The 12,322-nt window shown below is 40.0% G+C and overlaps 1 protein-coding gene across 5 annotated transcripts in view; it reads left to right on the top strand.

The window, feature by feature from the left end:
* The window catches only part of ACACA (acetyl-CoA carboxylase alpha), a 286,691-nt gene that overhangs the window by 63,877 nt on the left and 210,492 nt on the right, over nt 1-12,322 (top strand). For 3 of the 5 annotated variants that reach the window (XM_027518130.1, XM_027518129.1, XM_027518134.1), the window contains exons 2-3: nt 6,598-6,644; nt 9,802-10,054. In XM_027518130.1, coding sequence (XP_027373931.1) covers nt 6,598-6,644; nt 9,802-10,054 — 300 coding nt within the window. The remainder of the gene's footprint in view (nt 1-6,597; nt 6,645-9,801; nt 10,055-12,322) is intronic. The other 2 variants (XM_027518132.1, XM_027518131.1) reach the window with 1 other exon arrangement.

The raw sequence follows: 12,322 nt of genomic DNA, 5'->3' as shown, positions 1-12,322 counted from the left end.
CTCTTAAGAAATTTGTATGCAGGTCAGGAAGCAACAGTTAGAACTGGACATGGAACAACAGACTGGTTCCAAATAGGAAAAGGAGTTCGTCAAGGCTGTGTATTGTTACCCTGCTTATTTAACTTATATGCAGAGTACATCCTGAGAAACGCTGGGCTGGAAGAAACACAAGCTGGAATCAAGATTGCCGGGAGAAATATCAATAACCTCAGATATGCAGATGACACCACCCTTATGGCAGAAAGTGAGGAGGAACTAAAGAGCCTCTTGATGAAAGTGAAAGTGGAGAATGAAAAAGTTGACTAAAGCTCAACATTCAGAAAACGAATATCATGGCATCTGGTCCCATCACTTCACGGGATGGGGAAACAGTGGACACAGTGTCAGACTTTATTTTTCTGGGCTCCAAAATCACTGCAGATGGTGACTGCAGCCATGAAATTAAAAGACGCTTACTCGTTGGAAGGAAAGTTATGAACAACCTAGATAGCATATTAAAAAGCAAAGACATTACTTTGCCAACAAAGGTCCGTCTAGTCAAGGCTACAGTTTTTCCAGTGGTCATGTATGGATGTGAGAGTTGGATTGTGAAGAAGGCTGAGCGCTGAAGAATTGATGCTTTTGAACTATGGTGTTGGAGAAGACTTTTGAGAGTCCTTTGGACTGCAAGGAGATCAGCCCTGGGATTTCTTTGGAAGGACTGATGCTAAAGCTGAAACTCCAGTACTCTGGCCACCTCATGCGAAGAGTTGACTCATTGGAAAAGACTGATGCTGGGAGGGATTGGGGGCAGGAGGAGAAGGGTTCGACAGAGGATGAGATGGCTGGATAGCATCACTGACTCGATGGACGTGAGTCTGAGTGAACTCCGGGAGTTGTTGATGGACAGGGAGGCCTGGCGTGCTGCGATTCATGGGGTTGCGAAGAGTTGGACATGACTGAACGACTGAACTGAACTGAATGTTCTTTGTTGTTGTTCTACTTGAGGCTTTTTTACACTTGATCTTAGCCAAAAGGCCGAGAAGCGATGAGGCTTTTTTTTTTTTCCTTTCATTCATCTGGTTAAATTCTGCAAAGAATGATCCTTCAGTTTCCCTCTTGGAGGGTGAAAATTGGGGAGGGAAGGCTGGGACGTCTTACTCAGTGTGTTTACTTAATCTCTCCACTTTCATTATGGTATCTTCCCTTTTACTGTTGCCAGCATCCCTCAGCCTAGAAACCCTCCATTTTACTCTCTAGCGAAAAAATCTTCAGTCTCTTATCAGGATGGTAGAGCAGCAGGCACCTGGGTTTACAGTTGGGGACAAAATCTGAGGATCTGAAGCTTCTGAGATAGAATTTCATCCAATCCTCTTTATAGTTCCATCTTTCACTTCCACTTCCTGAACATTTTAGAGATTCTATGATATAAATTATACTGATTCTGTGTTTACTACAGTGGGTTGTGATTTCATTTTCTTGGGTCTGTGTAGTCATTTATAACTCTTCCATCTCTCTTTCAAGAAAATTATCCTGCTGTAGTCTCCCCTGACTTTTTTGGGGGGGAGGAAGGAAGAGGTGACTTTCTTTGGCTTATGCTTTTAAAAGTTTTTCTTTCCTTTTGTTTTAATGGGATTTTCAAGCAGGAGCAAAAGTGGATATGCATTCAACTTAACATCCTTATCCAGAAGTTAGGCAAGTCTTCTTTAAAGATTTCTTGAAAGGTGCAGAAATTTGCACCAGCTACCTCCTTGATAAATAATCTAAATCCCTAGACTGAGAAATGAAGACTAGGACAGATAAGTACACCGTATTATTTTCTCTGACTATTATATCCTAAAGCGATCTGTTCCTGTTTACCAAAAACAAACAAAATAACCCCCCCCCCCCCGCAACAAACAAACAACAACCCCAAAGTCTCCCGCTGGCTCTGGAAGGAAATGGCCTCAAATTCTTGCAACCATTCAGATGTGCTGTATGTAAGTCATTTCAGTTGTGTCTGACTCTGTGTGACCCCCTGGATTGTAGCCCACCAGGCTCCTCTGTCCATGGGATTCTCCAGGCAAGAATACTGCATTAGTTGCCATTTCCTACTCCAGGGTATCTGCCCGACCCAGGGATTGAACCCGTGTCTCTTGTGTCTCCTGCATTGGCAGGTGGGTTCTTTACCACTAGCACCACTTGGGAGGGACATTCAGATGTAGTGTTTCTCATAAATCTTATTCTACCTAGGTCTTTATTCAATGGTTTCTTCTACGTGGAATTCCTTCCTTTGTCTCCCTCCTTGATTTTCTTCTTAGTTAATCCTTGCTAATGCCTTCCCACTCCAGAAAGTCTTCTTTGATCCCTGCCCTCATCATTATCACCTCCAGGTTTGTGTTTCCTTACCTTCTCTTGTGTTTCCACACCTAGCAACTATTATACTACTGTAATTGTTTATTTAGGTGTCCACAGCCACTTTGCCAGGGACCAAATCTTATTTATCTTTGAATATATTGTCATTTATCTCACTAGTCGGAACACAAGTGCTTGTCATTTTAAAATTCAGATCTTGCAGGAAAATAAAATGTGGCTTAAAAAAAATTGTATAGGGACTTCTGTGGTGGTCCAGCGGTTAAGAATCTGCCTTGCAATGCAGAGGACACTAGTTCGATCCCTGGTTGGGGAGCTAAGATCCCGTATGCTGCAGAGCAGCTAAGCCTGAGTACCACGACTACTGAGCCTGCACTCAAGAGTCCATGAGCCGCAGCTGCTGAAGCCTGCGCACCACAACTGAAGCCTCTGTGCGCTGCAGCGAGAATCCCGAGTGCTGCAAGTAAGACCTGACGCAGCCAAATAAGTAAATCAGTTAATTAAAAAAGAACTGTATAACCCTCATGGATATTGAATTAATACCAAAATCCTTTTATGTGCTAAGTTGTGTCTGACTCTCTGAGACCCCGTAGACCGTAGCCCACCAGGCTCCTCTGTCCTTGGGATTTTCCAGGCAAGGATACTGGAGTGAAGAGTTCATTAATAGAATGATAAAAATGACCAAGAAAATTCAGTAATTATTTTTGATTAAAATTTCAGTGAAGTTACTATGGCTTAAAAAGGCAAGGGTAGGCTGTGTTAGCTTGGATACTTTTATCAGTCACTGTGAAAACTAATTGCTGCCTCTTTATTAGAATTGCTGGGAAAATACAGTGTCATTTGAGTTCAAGAACATGTTTCGTAAGTTTGGCAAAGTCTGTTCTGTTTTATTTAGAGAAATGTCTAAATAAGTGCATTAGCTATAGTTAGCTTTACCTCATTTTTTTCAGGGACATAGGGTACAGTTTGGGAGCCTTCTGCAAATATTTTCAGGTCCCCAAATAAAAGTTTAAGAATATCGACAGGTGATCTTTGAATGACAGGGGTTTGGACTGCGTGGGTCCACTTATATGTGGACTGTTTTCAGTAGTAAATACTGTAATTACTATGGGAACCAAGGTTGGTCACATCTGTGGATGCTGAATCTTGGATTTGGAGGAACTGCATATATAGAGGGCCCCCTCCAAGTGATACGCGACTTTTTGACTGTGCGGAGGGTTGGCACCCCTAACCCCTGCTGTTGTTCAAGAGTCAACTATGTGTATTTTTAAATAAAAGAAAATTTGACCTTGCTAACATTTGACATAATGAGGTATTTATTTGGCTAAGTAGAATGTTCTACAGCTCTATTTGGGGAAAGGCCTTCTTTTAGAGGTGATAAGACAGCAGCTGTATGAGCCTTCTCGAGGGCTTAACTCCATTCTTTGACCACTTAGAGAAAAAAGTCTGAGCCTATTTCATGGCAAGGCTTTAGGGTTCCCAAACTTGTGTGCAAGCAAAATTTGGGTGAGCATGAATTTTTGTCAGAAAAAGGTCCTTAGCTTTTATCAGATTTCTGGTAGTATCTTGACTTAAGAAACTTTAAGAGCTATTGGTTTAGGTACTTCATCCACTGCATTTGCTAGAGAGGGTAAAGTGGAGGGGGCAGTTTGAAGATTAATTGTGACTTTAAGATTTAACTTTTTGGGGAGTTCCCTGGAGGTCCAGTGGTTAGGACTCAGGGTTTTCACTGAGGACGTGGGTTCAATCCCTGGCCGGGGAAATAAGATCTTGCAAGCCAGGAGGTGTGGCCAAAAAAAAAAAGGACTTAACTGTTTGGACTCAACCATAATAAGATGTTGTTAACATTATGAAATATATGTAATTGATACAAAAATTTACAAAGCAGTATTTATCCTTATAGTATGGTGCACTGTTAACCATTTCTTTTTAAAAAATACTTATTTTTTTTATCTTGTAATATATATTGTTTGGCTGCATTGGGTCTTAGTTGCGGCGTGCAGGATCTTTTGTGTCTTGCGGATCCATGGCGCACAGATTCTATGGCTGCAGCACATAGTCTCAATAGTTGCGGAGTTGTGGTGCAAGGGCTTAGTTGCTTCTTGGCGTGTGGGGTCTTAGTTCCCTGAGCAGGAATCGAATCCCCTGCGTTGCGAGGTGGATTCCTCACCACTGGACCACCAGGGGAGCCCCAGCATTTTCTGTTCCACTTGATCTTTAAAATGTTGGTTGTAACTCCCTACATTAATGTCTTCGTATTCTGATTGTTGGTTAGCTCACGTTTGAAACACAGTGCATCACCGTTTGTAAAAGCCTTTCCGTTTTCTCAGTCCTCACAGCAGTCCCATGAGGTACATGTGACTTCTTTTTATCTTCGCAGATGAGGCTCCTCGGAGATGCTTAGTGACTTGTTCCGGTGCGCTGCCAGTATGTGGTAGGGTTGGGCTGTTATCTTGGCCCTTGGTTTTGACTCCTTTGTTTACATTCCATCCATACTTACATACCTTTTCCTGCCTCTTTTCACTGCCTTCTTCACCATAATTGTAGGGAATAATAATAGCTCAGACTACACAATCGGGTAATCCTAACTTGAGACTTGGTATACCTGCACTGTCCCCAGTCCTCCTGTTTGTCATTTGGGGTCTTCTCTTTGAGCGTCTGGATTTTCCTATCTGTATAAAGAGGTTGTTTCCTTCTTTTTTCTTCTGTACTCTAGAGCAATGATTTTCAAGCCTAGATTTATTTACTTACTTTATAATTTTTTTAATTGATTTTTGGCTGTGCTGGATCTTCACTGCTGTGCAAGGACTTTCTCTAGTGGTGGAGAGTGGGGGCTACTCTCTAATTGCAGTGCACAGGCTTCTCATCGCGGTGGCTTCTCTTGTTGCAGGAGCAGAGGATTCAGGGCATGCAGGCTTTAGTAGTTGGGGCTCACAGGCCTAGTTCCCCCAAGGCACGTGGGACCTTCCCAGACCAGGGATGGAATCCACGTCCCCTGCATTGCAAGGTGTATTCTTAACCTCAGGACCACCAGGAAAGCCCCAAGCCCAGATTTATAAGAGGTTCAGTCAGTCGTGGAACTTAATACTCAGATTTCTGGTTCTCTAGCAGGGATTCTGGTTCAGAGGATCTGAAATGGACTTTAGACATAATATATATATTTTTTGTTTGTTTTTTAAATAATTTTTTAAATTGAAGTATAGTTGATGTTCAATATTATATACAATATTATATATAGGTGTACAATATAGAGTCAACAGTTTTTAAAGGTTATACTTCATTTACAGTTACTATAAAATATTGGTTATAGTCCCTGTGTTACACAATATATCCTTGTAGCTTATTTTATGCAAAATAGTTCGTGCCTCTTAATCCCCTACCCCTTTATTGTTCCTCCCCGCCTTCTCCCTCCCTACCGGTAATCACTGGTCTTTTCTCTGTATGTGTGAATCTGCCTTTTTGTCGTTGTTGTTGTTATATTCACTTCCTAGTTTGTTGTATTTTTAGATTCCACATGTAACTGGAATCATACAATATCTGCCATTCTCTGCCTGACTTATTTCACTTAATACCCTCCAAATCCATCTGTGTTTTTGCAAATGGCAAAATTTCATTTTTTATGGCTAATATTACATTGTATAAATACACCCCATCTTCTTGATCCATTTATTTGTTTAAAAAAAAAAAAAAACCCACAGGTGATTGTTACATGTAGTCAAAGTTGAGAATTTCTACCCTGAATACATTATAATTGTTGGGCAAAGAAGGAAACTGAGTATTTGGGAAATAGCTAGAGATTCTTGGCTCCCTTAGTTTAGGGACTTGATAATTAGAGACCTGTCCTCTCCTTGGCTCCCAACCTTTGTGGAAACATAATCAGAGCCTGAGTGAATTGTAGAGAATCTAGTGGTTCTCTTGTCCCCACTGCCTCCTTTTTGATGAAATATTGGGAGTCATAGGGTCAGAATGTGTCCATCGAGACACACAGTTGGAAAAGGCACCTTGTGGAATGGTAAGCTTGGATTACTGTTTAATACTTTTCATGAATAATAAAGTCTTTGAATGTATAATGTTTTTGATTTACAGATTTAAACAATCAACTGAACTTTGAACTTCAAGTTAATAAATAGTATATTTGACCAGAAAAATGATACTTTGAGTATTTAGTTTTATACTAAGATGAACAAAACAGCAATTGATAAAATTTGAGTTTCTTAAAAAAAAAAAAAAAAAACAAACTTCAAATCTCTCTCTTTCTCTCTTTAGTTCTTTTTGGAAGTGGATATCTGCTCAGACAATAAGAATTATAAGAGGTCAGTTACAAATAATGCTCTTTCATGTGTACAATGTGTTAAAAGTTTTATGTTCATGTGCTGAAATAAGGAATTGTAGACTTTCATGTTAAAAGTTGCCTTCCACAAAAGAATATAAGCAGATTGAGAGGGGGTAGCCTGAAGTGGAGGAGACTGACAGTGGTGGGAATCCACCACCTTTTCTCCTTAATTCCGGCTGGAATCACTGGAGATGGGATGGGCGGTGGAGTAGCTTCTAGAGTGTCTGGCAGCTACTCAGTAATTTTCCATACACGACTTCTCTTTTCTGTGGTTTGTAGGCTTGTCGCCTGGGAATACCGCTCAAGTAGAGTTGCCGGTTGGTGGACAGGCTTTTAAGATGTTGACTCTTAGCTGCTTTCAGTCTCTGGAACCTATAGGGAAGGCTTTCTTCATGTTCATAGCTTGGAAAGAACAATTTGAAGTTGACCATGTGGAGCCTTTCATTTATTTAGCCCTTTCGTTTTCTTCTCCCTTGGAATCAGAGAATTGGTCGTTTCTCAATAGGATGTTGTGTGTGTGTGTTCAGTTATCTAATTTTGCTTAGACTATAAACTAGAATCTGTCCCTGAGTGCCTTACTTATTTCTCTTGTGAAGAAGGCAACTATCATTTTCTGTGTTAGTTGAGATGGAATTTGGAAATTTTTTTTAATCTAGTATTTTTAAACTTGATTAGTCACTGCTCTAAAAATATGAAAGCAGCAGCCTTTTTGCTGCTGTACCTGTTGGTGTTCTTCAGAGTGGTAAATCTGTTATAGTTTTTCCCTCTCTCCTTCTCTTCCTTTTCCCCTTATATCTTTTTTTCTTTTTAATGACTTGGGTTTTTTTGAAAACCAAGCATTCTGGAAATAAGCCTCTTTATAAAATTTGGAGATACTAAAATTTTTTTTTAAAAAAAGAAACCTGATATTCTAAAGGAGAAATGTATAGGGAATTTATTTAATTTATTTTTGGCCATACTACACAGCATGAGGAATCTTGGTTCCCAGACCAGGGATCAAACCTGGGCTTCTTGCAGTGGAAGCATGGAGTCATTTAACTACTGGACTGCCAGGGAAGCCCCCTGTGTAGTGAATTTAGACATCAAGTTTTTCCTGTCACATGATGCTTTTATATTAATATTTGATTCTGGTTTTTAAAATGAAAAACTAAGTAATCCCCAGCTCACTTTTAGGAAATGTCTATAGGTAATTTCTAGCATTCCTGCCAAATTTTTATTATTGTTCCATTCTTCTAGCACAGTGGATTTCAAATTTCAGGACTTGTTAAAAAATGGATTACTGTGCCCTGACACGTGGGTTTAGGTATGGTCACCTAGTCCGTGGCAGAGCCCCGTGATGTGGTTACTGTGGCTGCTGTCATGGTCCAGCAGCCACACGTGGAGAACCACTGCTCTAGCGTTTGCAGATCCTGTTTTATTTCTGTAAATGAATAAGCTCTGATTCATAACTTACACAAAGCTAATGGTGCATCTGTGGTTTTAACATATTTAGTGATGATTCTCAAATATTTTAAAATCTTGATGTTTCATTATCTACTGTCAAAGAACACTTTTATCCATCAAAGTGGTTTATAGCATATGAAGTTATTAATAATAAGTTTATTACTGTAACTTTCTTAGAGCATCTCAGTATCAGAACTGGGAATCATTTCTCTCAATTAGAATTGTTGGTCAGGCAGTAAGCTGTTCAATACCAATTTGATGTGTAGTTTTGACTTTTTAAAATAGGATTTTTGAAATGACAGAGTAAATATTATTTCATTTACTTTTTGCTTTTATTATTGTTATCATCTTTGAGCTATGTTTTGATCTTTGTTAATTAGTTTGTTAGCAGTTGATAACATCTACTCTTGACTAGTAAGGCCCTGTATCTAGAAAACTTATACCTAATTGAGATAACACTTCCGTAATTGTAATTATAGATTTTAAATTTGATGGTAGATTCACTTTCTCGCTATCATGTCAGCAGTCAGCACATTAGAGCCCCAAACAGAGATTTTGGGATGAATTTTTAACATATGTAATTTTAAGAAAAAATTCATGGGAACAAGTAAAGATTTTTTTAAATTAAGAAATACTCATTTGGAATTTGCTTTAAAGCAAACTGTATGTGTGTGTGTGTGTAGTGTATAGTATATATACACATTTAGTTTTCTTTATATATGTATGTACATTTATAAATATATTTCACTTATGTATAATAAATATGTATAGTTTGTTATATATTATTTCACTTAAGTATAATAAATATATACAGTTACATAAAATTCATAGTCTTTCACAGTGTAATATTTGGAACCAGGTTATAGTTGTATACTTAACTTTAAACACCAAGTTTCAAAAGCCCATTGCTGTCCCCAAACCCTTACCCTGCATTCTCTCTAATGAATGTCAGTGTTAGTTGCTTAGTCATATCTGACTCTTTGCAACCTCAAGGTCTATAACCCACCAAGCTTCTCTGTCTGTGAATTTCTCCAGGTAAGAATACTGGAGTGGGTAGACATTCACTTCTCCAGGGGATTGTCCCAACCCAGGGATCAGACCTGGGACTCCTGCATTGCAGGCGGGTTCTTTACCCTTTGAGTTACCAGGGAAGCCCCAGTACTAACAGCTGAAGTCACAATATCACAGCAAGCAGCTTTCACCTACTTGCAAAGATTTCTCCGTTGGTCATTATTAGTTCCTGGACATCACCAAATTTATAGACATTGGGAATGGCTTATAGTTTTTAGAGAGAATGTTCCTTGAGGAAAAGGGAACAGATTTTAATTTTTTTAGGTGTAGTTCCCATGATCTGAATTTTCTTTTAGAAAGCAAAATTCTTGGGACTTCCCTGGTGGTCCGTGGTTAGGACTCTGTGCTGTCAACACAGGAGGCTCGATCCCTGGCCCAGGGAACTAGGATCCCACATGCTGTGTAGTGTGGGCCAAAATTTAAAAAAAAAAGAATTAAGAAAAAAATGAAAGCAAATCCTTGAAAAAGAATAGCCAAGAACACTAGATTTCAGACTCTGCCTTGCTCCAGGTGCCTGCCAGCTGTGGTGTATTAGGTCTAACTTGTGGCTTTCCTCAGCTTATTATTTCCTCAGGTTATTATTCATAAGCTGTTTTTCTCACTTATTCTTTGTCTTCTTACAGCTCTGAGAGCTCATTTTGAAGAAGCAATGGATGAACCTTCTTCCTTGGCCAAACCTCTGGAGCTGAACCAGCACTCCCGATTCATTATTGGCTCCGTGTCTGAAGATAACTCGGAGGATGAGATTAGCAACCTGGTGAAGCTCGACCTGCTGGAGGAGAAGGAGGGCTCTCTGTCGCCAGCCTCGGTCAGCTCAGACACGCTCTCTGACTTGGGCATCTCGAGCCTCCAGGATGGTCTGGCCTTACACATGAGGTAAGTCAGAGAAGCTGAACCTTTTTCTTACTGAGCCTGTCCTATTGGTTTCACTGATCTTGTTCTAGAAAGAGCAAGGATGTTCTGAGTCAAGATTATTTCCCCTTTATCTACATCACCGGACTTAAAGTTTTGATGAGTAAGTGGGAGATGATCTATTTTGCCTGGGGTGCAAGTTTTCAAAAGCATCTTTTCCCAAATGTTTCCTCTCACTGTTCTCTTGTTCTTCTTACGGGGGGTCTTCTAGCGAGACTCAGTAAGTGAGGCTGAGGAATTTCAGTCTCTATTACTTTGACTAATATTGTTATAACTGTCCAGTGACTGATAGGGCGTTTGCAGGGATGGTAGTAATCTGGTAGTAATCTTTCTCTGAACTGCTTGATCATGTCAGGAAGTTATATTCTTTTTTTTTTTTTAATTTATGGTGGCTGTACAGAGCACAGGCTCTGGAGCACAAGCACAGTAGTTGTGGTGCACAGGCTTACTTTTCCTTTGGCATGTGGCATCTTTGTTCCCTGACCAGGGATCGAACCTGCGTCCTCTGCATTGCAAGGTGGATTCTTAATAACCACTGGATCACCAGTGAAGTCCCAAGGCCAGTCTTTATTGAGGAACAAGGGGTTGTTGTAGAGCTCTCCTTTTCCTCTAGAAACGCAGTTCTCTGGGTATAATTGAGAATGTCCATAAATAACTCCAGAAAGAATGAAAGGATGGAACCAAAGCAAAAACAATACCCAGCTGTGGATGTGACTGGTGATAGAAGCAAGGTCCGATGCTGTAAAGAGCAATATTTCATAGGAACCTGGAATGTCAGGTCCATGAATCAAGGCAAATTGGAAGTGGTCAAACAAGAGATGGCAAGAGTGAATGTCAACATTCTAGGAATCAGCGAACTGAAATGGACTGGAATGGGTGAATTTAACTCAAATGACCATTATATCTACTACTGCGGGCAGGAATCCCTCAGAAGAAATGGAGTGGCCATCATGGTCAACAAAAGAGTCCGAAATGCAGTACTTGGATGCAATCTCAAAAACGACAGAATGATCTCTGTTCGTTTCCAAGGCAAACCATTCAATATCACAGTAATTCAAGTCTATGCCCCAACCAGTAATGCTGAAGAAGCTGAAGTTGAACGGTTCTATGAAGACCTACAGGACCTTTTAGAACTAACACCCAAAAAAGATGTCCTTTTCATTATAGGGGACTGGAATGCAAAAGTAGGAAGTCAAGAAACACCTGGAGTAACAGGCAAATTTGGCCTTGGAATACGGAATGAAGCAGGGCAAAGACTAATAGAGTTTTGCCAAGAAAATGCACTGGTCATAACAAACATCCTCTTCCAACAACACAAGAGAAGACTCTATACATGGACATCACCAGATGGTCAACACCAAAATCAGATTGATTATATTTTTTGCAGCCAAAGATGGAGAAGCTCTATACAGTCAGCAAAAACAAGACCAGGAGCTGACTGTGGCTCAGACCATGAACTCCTTATTGCCAAATTCAGACTTAAATTGAAGAAAGTAGGGAAAACCACTAGACCATTCAGGTATGACCTAAATCAAATCCCTTATGATTATACAGTGGAAGTGAGATAGATTTAAGGGCCTAGATCTGATAGAGTGCCTGATGAACTGTGGAATGAGGTTCGTGACATTGTACAGGAGACAGGGATCAAGACCATCCCCATAGAAAAGAAATGCAAAAAAGCCAAATGGCTGTCTGGGGAGGCCTTACAAATAGCTGTGAAAAGAAGAGGAGCGAAAAGCAAAAGAGAAAAGGAAAGATATAAACATCTGAATGCAGAGTTCCAAAGAATAGCAAGAAGATATGAGAAAGCCTTCTTCAGCGATCAATGCAAAGAAATAGAGGAAAACAACAGAATGGGAAAGACTAGGGATCTCTTCAAGAAAATCAGAGATACCAAAGGAATATTTCATGCAAAGATGAGCTCGATAAAGGACAGAAATGGTATGGACCTAATAGAAGCAGAAGATATTAAGAAGAGATGGCAAGAATACACAGAAGAACTGTACAAAAAAGATCTTCATGACCCAGATAATCACAATGGTGTGATCACTGACCTAGAGCCAGACATCCTGGAATGTGAAGTCAAGTGGGCCTTAGAAAGCATCACTACGAACAAAGCTAGTGGAGGTGATGGAATTCCAGTTGAGCTATTCCAAATCCTGAAAGATGATGCTGTGAAAGTGCTGTACTCAATATGCCAGCAAATTTGGAAAACTCAGCAGTGGCCACAGG

The sequence above is a fragment of the Bos indicus x Bos taurus genome, chromosome 19 (assembly GCF_003369695.1).
Source record: "Bos indicus x Bos taurus breed Angus x Brahman F1 hybrid chromosome 19, Bos_hybrid_MaternalHap_v2.0, whole genome shotgun sequence".
Lineage (NCBI taxonomy): Eukaryota > Metazoa > Chordata > Mammalia > Artiodactyla > Bovidae > Bos > Bos indicus x Bos taurus.
Note: the sequence above shows the minus strand (reverse complement) of the source record. Positions and strands in the feature narration are given on the sequence as shown.